Source organism: Pteropus medius, unplaced genomic scaffold (assembly GCF_902729225.1).
Source record: "Pteropus medius unplaced genomic scaffold, Ma_sr-lr_union100, whole genome shotgun sequence".
Classification (NCBI taxonomy): Eukaryota; Metazoa; Chordata; class Mammalia; order Chiroptera; family Pteropodidae; genus Pteropus; species Pteropus medius.
Window position 1 is genome coordinate 2,221,956 of NW_024345479.1, and position 21,869 is coordinate 2,243,824.

Consider the following 21,869-nt stretch of genomic DNA (forward strand, 5'->3'; position numbering starts at 1 on the left):
TTTTTTTTTTGGGGGGGGGGGTGCCTCCTGGGATTTCTGCTCTCAGGGAAGATAGCATTCATGCTTTCAGAAGCTGCTTCACAGGGTGTCAGGTCCTAGGTCTAGGCCCCTCCTAGTCTCATCAGGCTTCATTGGATGCCCTGTTTCATCCAGAAAGGAGTGTAGGGTGGTCTGGGATTCAGCAGCGTTCTTGGCACTTCTGGGCAAAATACCAGGGAGGGCTAGAAGTCTAGTGGAGAGGAGCAGCAGAATCTGGTCAGACTTGAGGAACTGTTTCTCTCCGCTTAGTCTTCCTCACTTCCTAGCCAGCCCTCCTCCCCCGCCAGGTGGAGGCTTTTGCCAGGTGGAGGCTTTTGCGTAGTAGGTGTCCCAGGAGCTGTGTTAGCATAACAACCCAAAGCCCCTGGGAAGGTAAACAACTGAGCCAGTCCTGGTTTTCTAGTTCCCTGGGTTTCTGCTGGGCCCAATTATCCACCCAAATGGGCTGAGCTGGTGGGCCCAGGAGCTTTGCATCTTCTAGGATGCACCCTAGGTTGTCTCAAGAATGTTTACATGTTGGGAAGGTGTGTCGTGTGTCACGTTTCCCCTTAGGTCTCTAAACTTGGAGCTGTCTGAGAAGAGGAAAGTTGTTCCCATTATCCTGGAAGTGAAGAACTGATCCTTGAGAATTCTGGCTCCTATGCAGGCTTGGCTGTGGTCCTAGCCAGAGATAGATAGCAACTGAGTCTGAGGGAGTTCGTCGTAGCAGGGTGAGGGAGGTGGTCTTCTGGGCACTTCCAGGATATTCCCATCTGGGACCTCTTTCTGCCGCATCCTGGGAAAGATGGAGCTGATACCATGGTGATGCCCTTAGAGTCTATCAGGCAGGACCTTCCCTCAGCTTAGGAGGTGAGTCAGTACAAACATACCATCTGTTCCCACCTCCTCCTGGTCACAGGGCCCTCGGGGGGCTGGGGACAGCTGAGCTTTGGACAAGGGGGGCTGCTCATTCCTCTCCTTACCTGCATCCAGGAATGCAACTGGCATGCATTGTTTCCTGGGCATCAAGGGCAGCCCTCTGATTCCTCCTGGTGCATGCTTCTGTCATTGGAGTGGACAAGGGAAGGCATGGTGCTGCTTACACCTAGAAACAGATGCTGAGAATGGAGGCCGGGGTGAGGATGGGTGGAGCAGAGAGGAAAGGGGGCAGGAGAGAGTCTGCAGGTGTGATTTTGTCTTCAGGAGGGGTATGTTGGTGTGGGTTCCATCTACCTTTGGAGCTATAGTTGTTGGCCATGTTCTCTGTCCTCGCCTCTCTGGTGGGGAAAAGGGCCCTGTTGGTTTGGCAGCAGAGTGGGTGGCATCACGAGGGTTAGCCTGGATGGCTGCCGAATGGGTAAAACATCTGTATGGGTTGTTTTGTGTCACCAAGAAGGAGGCTTCTAGGTCTGGGCAAAGGTTATCCCTAGTCTGTTGTTTTCTCTTCCCTCCCTCTCTCTTTTTACCCTGTCAGTCCTCCTGGGTCAGGGTTAGGGGAGACCCAGGACTGAAAAATTAGGGGAGATGGGTAGAAGGAGTGACCCCCCCAAATATTTCATTCACTCCTGTCCTTGCAGGCCCTACCTCCTTTTGTTTCTTCTGACGGGGAAGGTAAGGAAGGGAAAGAAATGTCCCCCGTCAGTGAGACAGCCAGCAGGGGTTATGCCTTGTGATTCTTGGGAATGGGCCTCTTCTCTCCTCCTCTGGGCTTCCTGGGAAAAGAGCCCTCATGGGATTGCTCTGGAGAATGAGACTGAAGGATGGGCAGAGGTTTCTTTGTACTGGGGCCGAATGCTTCTTGATGACCTGTCTACCCAGGCAGCCTTCCTGGAAAGGCATGGTCCTGTTGTATGAGGCAACCTGGTGTTTATCCTAACTCAGCATTGGGAAATGAATAGAGTTAAGTCCACATGGACCTTCTCTGGCCTCTTTGTTTGTGACTCAAAACAGTAGAACTGCCTGGAGTTCTTGGGGAGATCAGAGCCTTCCTCCCTCAGGATTTGGAGGGTGTGAGGGGGCAGGGAAAGTGGTGTGACCTGTCTCACCTGTGCTGCTTGTTTGCAGAACAGCAGCAGGAGAGGGGCAGCAGGATGAATGTGGGCACGGCACACAGCGAGGTGAACCCCAACACACGGGTGATGAACAGCCGCGGCATCTGGCTCTCCTATGTGCTGGCCATCGGGCTCCTCCACGTCGTGCTGCTCAGCATCCCCTTCGTGAGCGTCCCTGTCGTCTGGACCCTCACCAACCTCATCCACAACATGGTGAGGGCCTGCCTGCCGCTCTCCCCAATGATGTGGACTACTCTTTGGTGGGGCCGAGGAGTAGGAGGAGCCCTCAGACATGGGCCAGAAGTCAAGGTGACATGTGACGTGATAAAAACATCTGTCACTGGAGCCTAGACCCAGCTCTCATCTCTGCCCCACTCCCCCCTTCTGGGTTCCAACCCTGTGCACTCCAGTAAGAGGAATAAAATCTGCAGATTTGTCCACATCTCCAGGATGGGGTACCTTGTGGACCTGGAAGACGGTCCATTAAGAGCTGAACTAAGGTTCCAGAGAGTTCCCAGGACCCAGGTGCCTAGCCTGATGCAGAAATTCCCCTTTCCCAAATTAGGATCTCAAACTTTTTGACCCTCTGTGTTCCCGCACCACCTGGTTGCTACCTTGTTCACCTTTGCTGGGCAAGCAGGGGCCTAGTTCCTTTCCATCAGCTTGCCCCTTCCCAGTGGCCAGGGAGGCTCCCATGGGGCTGGAGGGCTGTGTCTCATGCTGGGCCTGCCCTCTCACCCAGCGGGTTCCCTTATTCTCCTGCCAGGCTCCCAGCTGCTTCATCCTGACCTCCAGATCACATGCCCCTGCCCAGCAGAGGGAGGCTCCAGATCACCTGGTGCCCACTTCTGTGACTGGGGTGGAGGAGCTGAGCTGTAGGGCCTTTTGCCTTTTGTGTCCTCTAATGAAGGGCCCTTCCTCCAGGGCATGTACATCTTCCTACATACGGTGAAGGGGACACCCTTCGAGACCCCGGACCAGGGCAAGGCGAGGTTGCTAACCCACTGGGAGCAGATGGACTACGGGGTCCAATTCACAGCGTCTCGGAAGTTCTTGACCATCACACCCATTGTGCTGTGAGTGCCTCGGGTAGAGGAGGACACTAGCAGGCAGGCCAAGGTCTGGGGGACCCTGGGGCCCCACCAGGCCTAAGCCCCTCCCCAGCTTAGCACTGGGCATAGGAATGAGGAGAGGAAGGGAAGTTGGAGTGTCCTTGATCATATGCTGGGCTCGGGCCTTGCACCTCCCTGGTCCTGTCTTTTCCTAACTGGGGCTTCCTTCCTGCCAGTGAAGTAGGCCCACAGGCCTGGGGTAAAGCAAGGGGACTGGGTTGGGAGGGATCTTGCCACCTTCCTTCTGTTCTGAGGCCTTTTGCCACAACATCCCAGTGGTCGGGAATTTGCTTCTTCCTACTGAGGGTGAGGGAGGAAGGAGTCTTTCAAATAGAATCTTATATCTCTCCCAAACCTTCCCCACCAGGTACTTCCTCACCAGCTTCTATACTAAGTACGACCAGATCCATTTCATCCTCAACACTGTGTCCTTGATGAGTGTGCTCATCCCCAAGCTGCCCCAGCTCCATGGAGTCCGGATTTTTGGAATCAATAAGTACTGAGGGTACAGCCCCTTTCCCTGCCCAGATGGCAGGAGAGGGGTCAAAGCCTGTGCTGTGATGCTGAAGACAGAAGGATCCTCTGGATGCTGCCAGAGATGGGAGTTGAGCCTCTGGGCCCTAGTTTTCCCTCTCACTTCCCCAAGTAGCTGACTTGAAGTAGCTTGTAGTGGGGTTGGGGTGGCCCCCGCCTCCAGGCTCTGACCCTTCTGATTTTTTTGATCTTTTCCTTTTGCCTTTTGGATAGAGACTCTGGGGGTGGGGGTGGGAGGTGGCCATGGAATGGGCTGGGCTCCCAGGCTGAACACATCTGTGAGGTTGGGACAAGAGGCCAGGGAAAACCCCTGCTGACTTGCTCGTCTTCAGACCGCTAAAGCACTTTAACCTCACCAAGGGGACGGTACAGCTTCTAGATCGTTTCATTTTAGTTCTGAAACCTTTAGGATGACCCTCAGTTTGTTTATGTGTGAAAGCCAGTGCGTGACGGTGCCTCATCCTTCTGGGTAGAGAACTGTCTAATCCAAGTCTCTTGCTTTTGGCAACTCCCCTCCAACCCATGCCGGGAAGTGGGTAGAAGTCAGGAGGGTAAGGAGAGGAATGGTGGGGCTGGGTGTGGGTGTCCTGGTCTCAGAGGTCAGGGGACCAGGGTTGCTGCCATCCTGCCCTGGTGGAGGAGGGGAGGGGATGGGAGAAGGTGTGGGGATGGTGAGTTGAGACTTAGAAGAAGGATGTCACCTAGCAGCAGAGACTGGTGTCAGGAGGAGTGGAGGATGTGAGAGAGGGAGGAGGGAGGGACAGAAGCTAGACCCAACCTTATCCTTTGGGAAGTGGTCAGGGAGCAGGGGGCAGGCTCGGAGAGTTACTTCCCCCACAGCATGGTGTGAAGGGGTAGCGATGGGTGGAAGAGGCCTGTGAGTCATCGTAAGCACAGGTCCAGTTTGACACTGCCTTCTGCAGTGATATGAGGGACATGGGGAAACTGGGAATGATGAATGGTGGGGCCCTTCTGCAGTCCTTCACCCCATAGCCTCCTTGTGCAGACTGACGCTGGGGCAGGGCCCCTTGAGTGGCATGCACACGTGGGGCTGTTGGGGCCACTCCCAAACGAGTTGGTGGGCTGCAGCGTCCTACACGGTCTCTGCTTGTGTTGGGCGGTGGAAGGAGCAAGGAGTGGCCTGCAAGCCCTGTCTCCTCACTGAAGAGAAGAGAGGTGGGGCAGGAGCCTGAGGTGTCACCTTTTCCCTCCCATTCTGACTAGGGTCTGTGTTACCTTTGAGAAGGTGTGGGTGCCTGTGCCCTGCTCCAGGGCCCTGAGGGAGGAGGGGAGGGCATTGGCTCTGTTTTCTGCCTCCTGGTCCCCCCAACCCCCACCCATATATCATAGGGAACTTTCACCTCAAAATCTTTCTAAGCAAAGTGTGAATAGGATTTTTACTCCCTTTGTACAGTATTCTGAGAAACGTAAATAAAGGACAATGTGTTCTTGTTTCGCCCTGAGTCTGGCCTCTGCTTCCTGAAGGGCCCTGGGGAAGGGGGCAAGGGTGTGGGCAGTGGCTCCTGCTGAGGGCAGTGTGGGAGCATCCGTTGGACCCTCTTGCCTGGATAGTGGGATGGACCCTGGGACTGCTGTTTTTCCTACTGTCCCCAGAGCAAGGAGACAGTGAAGGAACTGGAAGCAGCCTCAGTAGAATTCTGCTCTGTGACTTTGCCTGGCTGTTCCTCTGACAGGGCAGGCTGTGGACAGGGTGGCTGAGCCAGGCTTGGCTGGCAGAGAAATGGCTTGTGCCCTGGGAGGGGGTCAGTTCAGCAAAGGCTTTGTAAATGAAGTCGAGAGTCCTGAGAGGTACTCATCCTTTTTCTCTGAATGCCTCTCCACTTTCTGACTTCTCTTCCCCGCAGTGTTCCCTCCTGGGAGGGCCGCATCTCCTCCTGGCCTTTCTGTCTTCAGAAGAGTCTTCATGCTTCCTCCTGTGAGTGACAGGGGAAGAAGCGACCCCTCAGGCTGGTTTAGGCTCAGGTGGCCAGAGAGGCAGGAGTCCTTTAGTGAAGTAACTCTTTGTCTCCAAGATTCCTGGCCTTTCAGCTTGTTCTGTGCAGTATCATCTGTTGTTCCCGGGACAAGTACAAAGTCCTGTATGGGAGGGAGGAGCTGCCCCCCCACAGCCAGGGCTCGTCTCTGGCCAGACTCCAGCATCACGATGACCTTGGAGTGGGTGTCAGGAAGAGTTCAGGATCTTTGCCCAAGTCCACCTCCCTCCTCCATTCCCTGTCTGCCCCTGAGTGAGGCCCACACAGCACTGGGAGAAATGCAGCCTGGGTCCTGGGGGCGGGGCTACCCTGGAAGCCTCCGTGGACCTGAGAGTGCAGTCAGATGAGGGGCTGGGACACAGCAACAATAATCTGGGTTCAAATCCCAGCTCTGTCACTTAACTAGCTCCGTGGTCTGTCAAGACACTTCTCTGAGCTTCAGTTTCCTCCTCTGTTGTATAAGCATAACACCTCTCAGGGCCGTTGTGAGGATTAGCCAATGCCTAGCAAGTAGTCAATGCTGAACACGGTGGCCATATTTGTATTGCTGCTGTTACTACCTCCATCATCATCTCCTGAAATGTTCTTTTAGAATGGAAGGAGGCAGAGGCCAGAAGACAGACGGGGCTTGGGCGCTTATCTCTGACTGAGGGGTGGAGCCAGAGGTACTCATCCTTTTTCACCTTCTCTGGAAAAAGGTGAGTGAGGAGGACAAGTGTTGGCGTCTTCCTGAGAGGGCCATATGGGAGCCTGTGGTAGGAAGCGAGGCTCAGTCTTCCTTACCAGCCCAGCCAGTCCATACGGGTGTTAGATACTGCTGCTCTCTCAGTCTTCAGTGCTGTCCACCATAGCATAGCATTTGGGTAGTTGGTTCCAGTGAGATCACTCTCATATCCTTGGTGCAGTGGGCACTTGGTACCTACCCATATTCTATTTCTCTATTCCAAACTCACTGGATTGCACAGCCCAGTGCGCCTCATTCTGCACCATTCTCTGGCCCAGACTCACCTACTCACTTTGCGTGTGTGTGCGTGTACATATACACATGTGTGTACATATATACATACACATACTGGATCTAAGATGTGGGAAGGGTTCTTTCCCCCGCCCCGCCCCTCACCAGGCCTGCCTTATCTTCCTCCAGCCATAATATGGCTTATCTAAGGGCCTGAGAGGTGGGGCACCTAGCTCTACCCAACTTTCCGATTCCTTTCAATTCCTTATTATAGCTTCCTGAGACACTGGCCAGGCACTTCGGAGATCTTACAGAGGGGATTCTCACAATCTCCATTTCTGGTGAGTGGCTGAGGATGGGGGAGAGGTGGGTGGTACCTGAGATGGGCCTGTGGGCCTTGGGCACTGCCTTTCCAGACATCCAGAAGAATTCCTAGGACTGGAGTGAGTTGAGAGTTGGCTGCCATGATGAGGGCAGGCACAGAGAAGGGGGAGCATGGGTGAGTAGATGCCTGGACAAGCCAGAAGGGACTTAGGGGAAGGTGGCTAGAAGTAGGATGCAGATGCGAAACCCAAGAAGCTTGTGAGGGGAGGCCTGGCCACAGGAGAGAAGCAACAGAGCCTGAGAAAAGGGAAAGAGATCGCAAAAGAAAAGTGTTGCTGATTGATGAATGGAAGGGGAGGGGAGAGTATAAGAAGGATTTGGCGGTAAGAGAGCCTAAAGTGTCCACTATGGTGGAGACAAAGAGCTGCTGCTGAATGGCATTGGGGAAGCAGCAGCTGTGTCAGTTTGGACTGGTGATGGGCCTCTGGAGGGTCCTGCAGGGCAGGGGAGTTAGGTACAGGGGTCAGTGTTAGACCAGGACAAGGTAAAGGGGAGAGTGGGTGGGTGTGGGGAGATGCCCCAGGTGGGGCTTTGAGATTCATTTTAGTTTACAAAGTATAAGGGACCCTTCAGAAAGTGACGAGAAACTGAGGCGAGAGGACCTGCGGTGTGTGTGGGGGGTACTGGCCAGGGCGCCCAGTTCCGAGCCACTCGTGCGCTCCATCCTTTCTTTTTTGTTGCCTTCTGAGGCCACTTACCACTGTCTTGGTGAGACATGGTTGGCAGGGGCACCCATCCAACTGCCTCACAGAATAAAGCAAGGGAGGGAGGCCCAGGAGTCAGAGCCAATGTGAGGTCGGGCAGCCATGTACCTCATCCCTTCCTGGGGTCTCTTCATCAACACTGGTGAGGGTCTGTCTGGGGGACGGTGGGCCTGCCTTCCCACCCATCAAGGTCTCTCTGGGCAAGAGGGCAACTCTGCTGTGGGAGATGGAGAAAACAGGTCTCACTTTTTGTTTGGGGGCAATCACTGCTCTATCTTTCCTCTAGAAGCATTCCGTGAGGAGTGGAGGAGAATCTGGTATTGGCAGTGGTCACCCCACCTTAGTGTATAGCGACCACCTTGCCTTCTAGAAACAGGGAAGGCAAATAATCCCAAGTCCTGGTTGTCTTAGAACTATTGGATCTTCCTTGACCCCAGGCTGCCAAAGGTAGAAGATTTAGAAACCTGAACCAATATCCCCCAGACTGAAATTGGCTTCCTTTTCCCAGCCGGTCCACACACAATGCCCAGTGTATTTGAGACAAACACAAGAATTGTGGTCCAAGAGTTGGACGCTGGAGGTGATATGATTGCTGTCAGAAGTATCCTTGAAGCTAACAGACTTCATTGCTTCTGTCTGGTGAGGAAGAAATTTCTTGGGCTGCCGGTACTACAGTACAGACCTCACCCTGGAGGACATACTGGAGAGAGGGGAGAGTGAAGGGCAGTTTGATAAGCTGGATTCTGTGTTCTCAGGTCAGTATGAAGTACATGTGAGATGGCCAGCCAGTAGACAGCCCCCTCCTACTGCATCCCACATTCAACTCCCCATTGCCATCAACCAGGTCAACCAGTCAACAAAGAAACTGTAGAATTTGTATAGACATGTCCACACACCTCAATTTACGAAATGCACGGAAGAGCCGCAAGAGAAGAAGGGAACGGGAGAAGTGGAAGTTTATTTTTCTTGGAAACTATTCCTAAATGGTCTTCCTTTCTCATTTTTTCCCTTTGTAAATAATTTACTTTTAAATTAGCTGATGTCTTCTCACGTCTTTATATGTTTATCATTTAAATGGGTAAAAAATGGAGGCAAGTTTGCTCAGTGGTTAAGAAAAGATGCAGGCTGTAGAGCTGGGGACATCTGGTTTCTAAGCCTGGTTCTGCCACTTAGAGCTGGGTGACCCCTGGACAAGTTGCTTCATCTCTCTAAGTTTGTTTCCTTATCTGTAAACGCAATTAGACTGTTTCAAGAATCAAATGAGATAAATTACGTAAATCATTTATTACAATATCTGCACAAAAGGAACATTCAGTAAAAGTTCATCCCAATCATTCTGCTGATGGCCATTATTATTATTATCCTTTCATGTTCCCTAGAGATCATGACTGAATAGGAAGTGACTGGTGAGCAGAAACTCCCTAAAGGCTTGAGGGGATTTACAGAAGTTCTATTCCATTCTCTTGCCTCCAGCTCTGCTATTCCTGGGGTTTCTTGGGTTTTAGAAGCCCCAGGGTAAGTTATTGAACCCTTACTTGGAGACTTATGGCTCATAGAGAGGAGTTATTACAGTTCAGACATCTCAGCTATAGCCCATTTAAGTTTCACCAAGAGATGGAAAAGAATTCTAACAGTACCACTCTACGGTTTGAGAGCACTTGCCATGTGCCAGGTACCGCTGTTATGTGACCAAGAGCAGTGCCCAGATTACTCGGAGGTGGCGGATGTTTCCACAGTGGAGTTTAATTAAGCAAGCAAAGGGGATTTAGGAAAATTTCAGATTAGTATTTTTCAAAGACTCTTAGTCAATTTTCCGAAAAGCAAATTGCCAAGAACCAATTTACTAAAAGCTAGTTCTCAAAAAAATCAGTTTGCCAAATGACCAGTTCACTAAAAACAGAAAAAAAAACAACAACTTTAAACCAAGACTAGGATGTTTCGCCATGATCATAATACTCCCCAGAGGCACAGGCAAAGTGTGAGTACAGAAAAAAAATTTTGACTAAGTCAGTTAACTTCCTTTAAGGGAAAGTCTGTTTGCATAAAAAATTCAGAGGCAGAGGTGAAACCAACCTTTAAAAAACTCTGTACGAATGAAGTAAATTGGTAATTTGAATTTATTTTTAGCAACTTGGCCTGCTCCTTTTTGAAATGGATTATTTATTTTTTAATTATCTGGTGCTGACAATGTCGTTAAAGTGTGCATAGGTTTTTGTTTGTTTATTTTACTAACTAAAGGCCATACTTCGTTGAGATTTTCTTAGTTTTTACTTAATGTCTCTTTCCTGTTCCAGGATCCTGTCCAGGACACTACATTACTTTTAGTTGTCATATCTCATTAAGCTCCTCTTGGCTGTGACAATTTCTCAGACTTTCCTTGTTTTTGATGACCTTGACAGTTTTAAGGAGTACTGGTCAGGCATATTGTAGGATGCCTCTCTATTGGAATTTATCCGGTGTCTTTTTCTCATGGTTAGATTGAAGTAATAATGAGTTTTGGGGAAGAAGACAATAGAGGTAAAGTACCATTCTCATTACATCATAATCAAGGGTACCTACTGTCAACATGGCTTTCACTGTTGGTGTTTTATCTTGGTCACCTGGCTGAGGTAGTGTTTATCAAGTTTCTCCACTGTAAAGTTAGTCTTTTTACCCCTTCTCCATGCTGTACTCTTTGTGTGCATAAGATTTGATTTTTCTTTTCTCTCTGATAAAGTACAAACTTTTACATTGCTCAAGAAACAAATGGGCCCTGAGACATCAGTGTCATGCATACAGGACTGATTTCAGGCACTATTTCCAGTTCTGTCATGTCTCAACCCATTCCAAAATGCAGTTTCCTCCAGAAATCCAGACATCATTGTGACTTTTACCCTTCTCTTTCCAGGTCAGAAGGCTGAGTTCCAAGTTGTGGACTCAGTAGACTCAAAGGGGATGTTGACAATGAAATTGCCCCAAGCAATAACCATTGCAAGGGACTTCCATGGGTCCCAGGAACAGAGAATCGAGATATTGGAGCCCCGGATATCCCAGCAATATCTGAATTCCCTTGAGAACAGGTGAGGCTGGAGATGGGCAGCAGTGGGGAGGTTAAGAAGGAGCAGCCATTCTGGGTATCAATGGCATCTGAGTTTGGGAGCACCCTGGCTGGTTCAGCCTCTCACTCCCTACTCCCAGCACTCCCTCAACACAGTCTTACTCGAGCATGCTGCCTTCTTTTCCACCTTCAGGAAGCCTTTTCGCTCTTCCAGGATCAGCCTCCAGGAACCTTTCTGACCCCCCTCAATTCACTCGCATCCCTGCTACGCTCCAGGGTGACTGATTTCTCTGACTTGGACCAAAGCTACTGGTTTCAAGAGGCTCCTCTTCTCTTCTCTGTTTTCCTAGATAGTATTGTTTCAATCTGTATTTTTGTGCTTGTTTTACTCTGCCTTGTGGCAAGCCAGAGGTTTCCATGCCCCTCTCCCTCGCTGGACTAAGAACAACTCTTGACCAGAGACTGTCTTTACTAACCTCTCTTTGTTTGTCCCTAGCACACAGTAGGTACTCAGTAAGAGAGCTGAAGTGAAGCACAGTGCAATCAAAGCACCCTCATAGAACATTTCCTGCATAGACAGTGCCACCACCCCAGCACACCAGGGTGGAACCAGTCAAGTGCCACAGAGGTTCTGATTGCTGAGGGCATTCCAAAGGACTTAAAGGCACATTACCAGCCTTTCTTTCCCTTTAGCAATTATTTTATTTTTGATGTTTTCTTCCAGCTGCTTATCCAGGGGCTAGTCCTCCAGGTGAATGAGGTGGATACCTTTTGTTTTTCCTTTTTAATTTAAAACTGAAAGGCTTACAGTGAAATTTTACTTGTTTTTTGAACTACACTTCCCCACCACAGTATTGCTGGGGAGGGGCCTTTGAAGTTTTTCAAAGGGAACTCAGTTTTTCTCGAACACCTGTTATTTCTCGTATGAGGCTATGTGGTGTGTTTATAGAGAGTTGGGGGGAGGGTACTGGACAGGTAGAAGAAGGTCAGCAAAAGCAAGGATGTAGATCTTCCTTGAGGGTTTTTTGGTTGCAAATATCAGAAGCTCCATCTGGCTACGTTTAGTCACAACATGAAGTTTCTTCTGGAATCAGAGATGCTTCCTGGAGCCCAAGAGTGGACAATGCAGCTCAGGGACCAGTGCGAGGAGCTGGAGCATCTTCTCAGAGAAGAGGGTGTTATGGGCTAGGCAGATGCCTATCTCAGTACTATGAGAAGGGCACATACATTGGACTCATATAGACTAGGTTTTGAATTCCAGCTCTACACTTGTCATCTGTGTAACCTTGGACTACTTACCTCTTGTTCCTAAGCCTCAATTTCCTCGTGAAAAATGAGTGCACTTCTGCCTAAATCATAGGGTCGCGGTGAGGGTGAAACGAAATAGTGTATGGAGGATCTCGTGGTGCTGGCACATCGTAGTCTTCCGTAAAGGCTAGTGAGCTAGCTCCCTTTCCACTTTGCACCCTACTGCTCCCACAGTGGATAAAATGAACTGTGATAGGGGTGCTGTGTGCCTTGGTTTTCCAGCCTCAGAAGCATTTCATCTCAAATAGGAAGTAGCTGATGGAGAGGGAGAAATGTCACTGGGAGGTGGGGCCCTGAGATCCTGAACTCTCATCCCCACCACCATTCTCTCCGGGAAGCTGAAGAGAAAACTACCCACTTCATTCCAATCAATCCAGACAATGAGAGAAGACCTGTATTTGGCGACTGAAACTCTGGAGACAGCAAAGAAGGAAACCCTGAAAAGTGAATGCAGATTTGCATTTTGGAGCCAGTTGGATCTTTGCGGTCTGAAATATGAACGCAAAGTTACGGTTCTGGGAGGCAAGGACTAAAGGAGAACCAGCCTGGGCCCACCCACTGTGGGTCAAGAGAATGCCAGCCCAGACTCCAGGCTTTTCAGCTCTTCCTCTAGGCCTCCCTGAGAAATCTTGCCTGCTCCTTGGCTTTCTTATGACTTCTCTTGCCAAGAATGTGTGTGTGGCATTGCTAAGTTCCTCCCTGGTACTCTGTAGTGATGCCCTGTGTTCATCTGCTTCACAGTACTTCCCACGGTTCATAACTACATGGGGGTTTTTAGCTTATCCATTGTCTGTCTCCCCTTCTAGGAGGCAAGAGGGCAGGAGCCACAGTACTTGGAACAAAACAGGTCTCAATAAACATTTGTTGAATGCGCAGTGGAAACAACTTGAGTTTTGAGGTCAGATGCGGGTTCAAATTTCAGCTCTGCTCCTGTTTTTAGCTGTGAAACTGGCTCACCTACTGACCCTCTCTGAGCCTCGATTCTCTCAACTATAAATAAAATGTGGATGAAATGTCTACCTCCCAGGATCGTTTGAGAGATTAGGCAAGATAACTATGTAAGCACCTAGGGATCAATCGATGTGGGCTGCTTTTTCTTAGCACCAAAGGGCAGTGACTGTCCCCGCCAAGTATGGCCTGGGCTATCGAATAAAGCAGCTAGTCTTCCCCAACATGGAGTGGATGAGTAAGTAAGGCTTGGTGGGGCAGGCAGGGTTGGGGGAGCACCTGAACACATGAGTAGGGTGGAGGTCGATTCAGCCAGGCTCTGTATCAGCCTGGAGGGGCCCTGGTGAGCTCGAAGATGGGAGTAAGTTCCAAGGAAGAGGGAGGGTTCAGGACGGGGAAGAAAGACTGAGGCTCCTTCTTCAGACACCGCTGACCTAGGATATGTTCCATCATGACATTAATCCTTCCTTAGATGCGTTAACTTCCATCTCATCATCCATTTGCTTGTTGTTTTTTTTTTTTTTTTTTTTTTTTTTTTTTTTTGGTGGGGGGCAGAGTGTGATGACCGAGGAAAGACAAGAGGAATTTACATAGAGAAAACTGTCTTTCTGATAATTGGTCTCTGTCTGTCTGTCTCTCTCTCTCTCTCTCTCTCTGCATTGGTTTAGATATTTGCTTCTCTGGCAAAACAAAATCCTTTCCAGAAGGTGAGTGAGTTTCTGGACATCCTGTTCATTATTCCAGAATAGGCAAAGATACTGTTTTTAAAGGGAATTACAAATAACAAATGGTCTGGAATTATAGAGTTGTTAAAGCTAAAAATGTAATGGGGTACACCAAGGGCAGAAACTATGGTAAGGGCAGGAGAAAAAAATCTACCTGTTGGAGAAGTATGTTGGATTGCATGTTGGCCTAGAGTTTCCAGGCTTTGACAACTTTGACTTGCTTTGTGTGGATCAGCGTGCTGGATCTTGGGGCCACAGCCCTTACTGAAGGCTTATTGGCCTAAGAAACACATTTGAATTACCTGGCCAGTTCTCATATGATAGCACTGGCTGTAAAAGGAGGTCTGGACTGGGAGTCATATGGTCTTAGGATCTAGTCCTGGCTCTCTCATTCCTTTACTCTATAGCCTCTTGAGCCACGATTATCCTGATTTTAAAGTGAACGGGTTAAACTAGACAGATTACACTGAATGTGGCTTCCCCTGGAATTTCAGAGTGTTTCCCTGGATCCTAGAAGAATTATACTGCCCAAGAAGCCTTGAGAAGGATTAGATGTGATTGAAAATTCAAAAAATTCCTGGAAGTTTTAGAAGTTGTAGGTTCAGTCCTGGCAAGGTCTTGCTAGCTCAAAAGAGTAAATCTTTGTTATTCTTAAATGTCATAACAGAGGAGCCAGGAGATAGATTCTAGTTCCTGCTCTGACTGAGGGCATGCTGCGCCCTCTTTGGGCTCCTGTTTCTTTTTCAATCATCCAGGCATAATCCTATGGCTGCATATCTCCGAGGATGTGGGAATGGGTCCGCAAATATAGTGCTTTGACACTTACACACAATGATGAGGATGCAGGCTCCCTGGCATGGGCAGTGAGCTCAGAGTCCAGGAATGAAAACTTCCATCACTGGGAATGGAATGTCCACAGTGGACTAGAGGCGACCAAAAGACTCTCAGAGATTATTCTTCCTTTCTTTGCAGAGAAAGACAGTTCATCTCACCTAGGTAAGGATGGGAGCCAGCTGTGCTCGGGGAGGCTACATCCACTCACCCGTGAGCCCTCTGGCTTCAAGGACTGGCAGCTCAGGTGGTATGTGTATAGAGGACAGCGGTTGGGAGAAAAAGGGCAAGACTGTGCCCAAAGCAAGATTTCAACTTTAGTCTGGAGGTTGCATCTGTCTCCTCTAAACACAGTGGTTCTTGTTGGTTGTATATAGACATCACCTGGGGGAACTTTGAAACTGGTGATGCCTGAATCCCACCTCCAGAAATTTTAATCAATCTGGGGGTGCGGCCTGGGCATCAGGGTTTTTAATTACATCCCAGGTGATTCTCTTGCACAGTCAAGGCTGAGAACCACTGCTCTTCTTCTAAATCTTCACTAATTCTAGTATGGTCTAAAGACTGGACTTGGAATGGCAAGGACTGAATAAGTTTTGATTTCCTGGAGGTGGAGAAGAATTTGGGATTGGTACTAGACTGGAGGTGAGCTAGGGAGATGGAAGTGGGGTCGGTGGGAGACAATGATGGTTGATGTTAGGGAAGAAGAATCCTTCATTTTAACAGGAAAAGATTAGAAGGTAGGAAGATATTAGAGGTGATCTCCAGAAGAAAAATAGACAAAGAATGGAGTCTAGAGGGGCCTTGGTAGTGGAGCTAGTTGGGCTGTGTAGGTTGGGTTCTTAATTGCTGCCTCTACAGGGAAGTCCTTGAATTTGAAGGATATCAGAAACATGAAGGAGAGAGTGCAGGACACGGCGAGAGGCCTCCAGGATCTGACTGAAGAGGAGCCAAAGGATGCGCTAAGCTGCCTCACTAAGTGCCTCACCAAGGATGAGCAGCTGCAGGATCTAGAGCAAAGAGTAAGAGGCCCAAAAAAGAACTGGGGTGAAGAGAGGGAGGAACCAGTGAAGAGGGCAGTTGACACACTGCAGACAACCTGCTACAGTGGGACAAACGCTCATCCTCCCATCTCCTGGTGGAGGTCCTGATCTCTGGTGAGCTACACAGATGGACAGCCCAGCAGGTCCTCTCATAAGCAGCCTTTTTAATGCTGCTGGGATCTTGGTAGAGATGCGCACAGAGGCCATTATGGATTTCTTGGATGCCGTGATGGCTGAGGAGGGGTCTCCATGTATGCTAGAATGGAGGCAATGCTAAGCAGAGGGACCTGTGGGGAACCAGATCTTAGGAGGAAGGGGGTATACATTGTCTTTACATTTTATGAGGATAAACCATCACATTTCAGAAACCAGCCATCTTCCCCAGGCCAGGAATTGAGGGACTGCCTCCTTTTCCCCCTTGGCACAGTCTATGACTCCTGCAGGCCAAGAGGGAAGCAAGAGCCACAGCAGGTGCCCTTTGGAATAACTCCATCTAGGGTCTCTGAAACCTGCTCTGATATTTGTTTTGGGTCTGATCAGATACTAAAGCCCTGTCCCACTATGTGCCTCTCCTCTCTGACAACCACCCTCCTTTTTTTTTTTTTTTTTAAACCCCCAGAGCTGTTTGAAGAGAAGGAGCTTGTGGGTGAGGCCCTAGAGAAGGGGACCCTGCCTCTGTTGAAGGAGCAGGCAAGATAGCCTAGGCTGAGGGCTAGGGTCACAGTAGAAGTACATGCTCATGCTCTCAAGGGACCCAGAAGTCCCAGGGTACTGTCCCTTCCTACTTCACAGTTATCTGTCAGCTCACATCCATCCAGCTTGTTTGTGACAATTCCCAGGACATACAGTTTCCAGGACAATTTGGGATGGATTTTTAGGCTCTGTTACTTGCCTAAAAAGGGGGGCAGGAAACTTGTTAGTCCCAGGATGGCAGTTGGCACCATCTTAAGTGCTAACGCTGATGGGTTAGCAGTACCAATGTCACTATGTTGAGAAGGTATCAGGCTCTCCAGGCTCTGCAGGAAAGAGTGCCATGATGGATTACTAGGTCTGCCATGAGCTCAGGATTAAGGAGTATGGCCAAGTATTAGTCATTTCTGGTATATTTTCTTGTTCCTAGCTTTTATAGTCTGGTGGGTTTCCTTTTAGGTGGAGTCTGTCCTGGATCAGAACGGGGGTGAGCAGCCCGAATGTGTGGGCTGTGACCCTGAGGCACAGATTCTCCATGCCCTCTATGTTGCTGTCTCCATCCTGCTGCAGCTGAGTGAGAAGCCTGCCTCTGCGTCATCCTAACTATATGTTAGCTCTTTAACCATTCTCTCCACAAACTCCTGGGTGCTCCCCTCCCTGGTCTATCCTCATCCCACCCTGCTTCTCCCCCAGTCACCAGAATGATGTCTTTAAAACAAGCAGTTGGCTCTTCTTTGATACATCCCATTCCCTACATGATAATGTACAAAAACCAGCCTGGTTTGTATGCATAGATTTCTGACTAAAAGTGGCAGAGGGATCATATTAATTTCTTCTCCCTCCTGAAACCTCACTAAATGACAGTAAAGCAATAGAAAAGATATGAACCGAGAAGAGTAAAGAGAGTGAGGCAGCAGGTAAGAGATTGCAACACATCTTTGGAAGCTAGAAAGTAATTACAGGAGTGCAAGCTGGGGGATGTGGGACGGAGAGGAGCAGAGGAATGCAGGAGACGACTTTTTCATCATAAGCCTTTTAGTTCTATTTAATATTTTTAAGATGATGTAATTAAAAGAAATATACTTGTTATAAAGCATTTCAAATATTTCTCAAAGTCAAAGGTCAAGGTATTCTGTGCTCCCCCATTCCCTCTGATATATAACCACTATTAACATTTTGGGGTATGTTAACATTTCTCTGGTGCAACAGTTTTTAAAAAGGTAATTTAAAAATGAATCTAGGATGATATAAATTTGTTTTGGATCTTTGGAACTAAGTTATCTTTTCTTTTAAATATGTAAAGATATTACACGCAACGGGAATTCTCGTAAATGCTGTTAGGAGTATATATCGGTCAAGCACTTAGGAAGGTTGCTTGACAGTATCTACTGAAGCTAAACATATGGCCATGACCCAGCAACTCCACTTCCTAGGCATCTTCCTGAGAGAAATGAGTGCACGTATTCACCAAAAGACATGCGTATACAGGAACGTTAACATAAGAGCTCCAAGCTGAAAACTCTTTGAACGTCCAGTAACATTAGGAAGGATACATATATTGTGGTATGTTTATACAATAAAAGAGAACAAATTGCTGCTATGTGTAAAAATGTGGATAACTCTCACATACATAATGCTGAGCAGATGAAAGAACATAAATATGTTTGAGTCCTCTGAGAAGCAGATGCCAAAATGGAATTAGACGTGCAAAAGACTTAATAGAGGAAAAGCCTGTGAAGAAAAAATGGGACAGGGAGCAGAAAGAGGCATGGCAGGCCTTCAAATGACAATGCAGGTCTAAAAACTGTGAAAGGAGTGACGGAAGGAAGGATCGAGTAGGAAGAGTCTCAGACTGCAGTACAGTTCTGAGAGTCTCAGCCAAGCTGACCTGAACAAAGGTCATCTACTGGAGGCATCCCCATCAGGCAGGAATGCCCAGGCCCTGGTACTCATGCTATGCTAAGTGTTTGGCTGGGAGCAGTCCAGGGAAGCTTGACTTCAGGAGGTAGAGCTACAGGGCAGCAGCTAGAGGTTCTCAGTTGACAATGCTTCCCGTGGCAGGCAATCCTAAAGAAAATCTGAGTGGTTATGTATGTACTGTATGATTCCATTTATATGAGGCTTAAGAATGGGCAATGGTGATAGAAGTCGAAATAGTGCTTATCTTAATGGGGACAGTATTGACTGGGAAGGGGCAGGAGGGAATCTGTGGGGTGCTGTAAATATATAAAGATTCACTAAGCTAACATTTAAGATCAGTATGCCTTACTTTATTACATATCAATAAAAAAATTTTTTTTAAAGCATAGTGTATGATTCCATGTGAAAAACAAGCAAAACTATATGATGGTGGTACATGTCAGAATGGTGGGGGCAGTATTGCCTGGAAAGGGGTACGAAGGAATCTTTGGCACTGGAAATATTTTAATATCTTGATCTGGATAGTAGTTATGTGTAAACATTTATTAAGCTATACACTTAAGATATGGGCACTTTAGTTTTTTTTTACCTTGATAAAAATTTTAATTTAAAAACATAATATATGCACATGAAAACATTAGAACAGTGCAGAAGAATATATATAAAAATATTGAGTTTCCTCTCAAACTCCTTCACCCTTTAACCTAGTCCCATTTTCTTGAGGCAGTCATATTAACAGTTTTAGTTTTTCTATTTGTTACTATTACAACTAAAAATGATATTCTTATATTTGTCCTTGATTTATGAATTTTAGATAGTATTTATTGACTCCCCAATAATAAGGATGAATATTAGGAAAAACAGACATTGAACAAAAAATTCTAAGTTGGAAGAGTGTTATAAAAAAAAATGCAGGGTATTATGACAGTGTTTAATAACTCTCCTCTAACCTCTGACATTGTCCCTTTCCCTCTTCCTTAAACTGATTCCAGCCACACCAAACTATTAGTCTTTTATTTGAACATGCCATATACTTTTACAATGACATGCTTTTTAAAAATACAGGTTGCACTCTCCCTCTTCCTGGATTACCTTCCCCCACCTTATCTATCCTTTAAGCTGTGGCTCAAATATCACTTTTTCAGTAGTCAACCCAGTTTCCCAAAGAATTTGGTTACTTCTTCCTCTGTATGGCTCATAGCTATAAGAGAGATTAAACTGACCCAGAAACTTGAGGCTCATATTCAATCTGCCGATTTCTCTCTTCTCATCTCACATTCTGATTCCAGAGTGGAGTTCAATACATTGATTGCATATGTCTGAAGGAATTTTCTGTTCCAGCTGTTGAAACTGGTGATAGAGATGACTTCGAAATGGGGACAGTTGGGATAGTCATTATTTGAGCTTGGAGGGATGTGGGAGATTCTACTAACTCCTTCTTCAGAACCCTTAGCCCAAGCAATAACCCCTTCTGATAGTTTCTGTATCTCTCCAGGCTGGAGTTAGAGACCCCTAAACACACTGTGCTTACCTCTGTTGGGAAGGAAGTCATTTTGGAAAAATGCTAGTTAAGCTACCTTGAGACAGGTAAGATCTTGTGGAGCTGGATGTCAACAGGTCTTGGAGAAGGGGGAAACTACTTTGCAAGAAACATATTGAAGAAATTATTGATTTTGCTCTTAAGATAGAGGAAAGGGACACTGAAAGGAGAGAGAATGGAGGAGAGAAGCAAAAGCAAGGTGGAGAAAGGCTAAGACTAGGCGAGGTACAAAAAACTTCTAGATTTGAGATAGGTGAAGGGCATCCAAGAATCCTGATGCCAAACTTGTTTCTGGTAATAGTAACCTAGGTTATTTGCTCTCCCATGGAAAACAATTTAAAATGCTGGATAACTTTAAAACATTCACAAAAAGCATCTAACTGCAGAAAAGATAAAGGAACTCTAGCCAAAATATAAGTGAAAAGGAGACCCAGGGAGATAAGTGAAGTATCAGAATACTAATATAATTTTACCCCAGGTGAAGGAGGTTGAGAGTTACAAATCCAGACAAGCTGGGGCTTCAGTTTGGCCAGTCTTGTGTATTGATGAGTTCAGATGTCAAGGCCAAGGATCCACCCAAGGTGTGGAGTCTAATAATCTCAAAGGGCTACATCATTAAGATAACGGTGAATCATCAGTAAACCCATAGCTCTTGCCTCTCCTGCAGGCTCTTGGTATTGAGTGAAGAAGTTTTAAAAAAGGAAAGAAAAAAGTTCTGAAATACTGTGGCCATAGGCTAGTCTTTTCACAAAACAGCCTAGATTTGCATCATCTGGGTGTTTCAGAGTATTTCAAATTGCACACTTAAGTTTGTGAGGGAATAGGATTGGTTGTGCCACCAGATGCCTGTTAGAACCAAACACAAGTCTTCCTTGGAGAAAGTTATTTTCATTTCCACAAATAATGTTTGAAGGACAATGAGTGATTCCCAGTAAAAAATAACAAAGCATACAAGAAAACGACTCCATGAGCAAGAATAAGCAGAAACAACAAACAGCTCAGACAGAGATTCTCATGCGTAAATAGACATCTGATATATGGGAGAAATATCATTGCAGATTAGTGGGGAACAGCTAGACACCTCAAAAAATGGTTCAAGACAACTGGGTAACCACATGGATAAAAAATGAAAGTTGATCCCTACAACACAGCATATATCAAAATTCCAGGTGGATTTTAGATCTAAATGCGAAAGATAAAACTATATTAACATTAAAAACTTTTGTTCATCAAAAGATATCATAAAGAAGTGAAAAGACAAACCATAGTGTTGGAAAAGATATTTAAAACATGTAACTTACAAAGCAATAGTATAGGGAGCTTGTACAAATCAATAAAAAAAAAGATGACTCGAGAAAAACAGACAAAAGTATTCTATGTAATTTTTTTGGAAAAGAAAATCCTAATGGCTAAGAAACATATGAAATGATGATTAACCACATTAGTAAGCAGAGAAATAAAATTAAAATCACTATGAGATACCAATACTCACTCACCATACTGGCAAAAGTTTAAAAATGATAATATCAAGTGTTGCTAAGTACCTGAAAAAATGAGAAGTTTCACACACTACCATTAAGAAGTTAAATTAACACAACTACTTTGAGTAGCAGTTTGGCATTACAAATGGGAGATTTACCTACCCTATGACCCGAAAATTTGACTGCTAGCTAGAAACTCTAAAGAAACTTGTGCACGTGTGCATCACATAGAATATACTTTTAAGAATTTTTGTTAGTAGGATATTGTAACAGTCAAAAACTGGAAACAATTTGAATGTTCCCCAACAAAAGAATGGATAAACAAACCGTGGTATATTCACATAATAAAAGACTACTATACAGCAATGGATATAAATGAACTAATGTTACATGAGATTAATCTTTAAAAAGAATTGAAGCATAAAAGAATATATTCAATATGATTCTCTCCACATAATGTTCAAAAAATGGAGAAACTACAATATTTTAAAGAATCCAAGCTTAGGTAGTAAAATACCAAGAAATTAGTATGAATCATCTTCTTTTGAGGAGGGATGATATGATCAGGTGCTGTGCAACGTAAATAAAAGTATA

General features: G+C 46.7%; 2 protein-coding genes across 2 annotated transcripts in view; both read left to right on the top strand.

The window, feature by feature from the left end:
* The window catches only part of ORMDL3 (ORMDL sphingolipid biosynthesis regulator 3), a 6,794-nt gene extending 2,580 nt beyond the window's left edge, over window positions 1-4,214 (top strand). Inside the window, exons 2-5 of the mRNA XM_039873599.1 lie at window positions 374-378; window positions 2,083-2,282; window positions 2,994-3,145; window positions 3,549-4,214. Of these exons, the coding sequence (XP_039729533.1) occupies window positions 2,109-2,282; window positions 2,994-3,145; window positions 3,549-3,684 (462 nt within the window). The 5' untranslated portion in view covers window positions 374-378; window positions 2,083-2,108 and the 3' untranslated portion in view covers window positions 3,685-4,214. The remainder of the gene's footprint in view (window positions 1-373; window positions 379-2,082; window positions 2,283-2,993; window positions 3,146-3,548) is intronic.
* Window positions 4,215-4,444: 230 nt separating this feature from the next.
* GSDMB (gasdermin B) lies at window positions 4,445-19,212 on the top strand. The gene is given in 12 exon segments (XM_039873601.1): window positions 4,445-7,005; window positions 8,261-8,402; window positions 8,404-8,507; window positions 10,640-10,810; window positions 12,431-12,603; window positions 13,199-13,283; window positions 14,743-14,766; window positions 15,463-15,627; window positions 15,741-15,769; window positions 15,772-15,875; window positions 16,262-16,334; window positions 16,794-19,212. Coding segments are annotated over 11 exon segments (1,200 nt in total). The 5' UTR covers window positions 4,445-7,005; window positions 8,261-8,274; the 3' UTR covers window positions 16,938-19,212.
* Window positions 19,213-21,869: the final 2,657 nt, after the last annotated feature.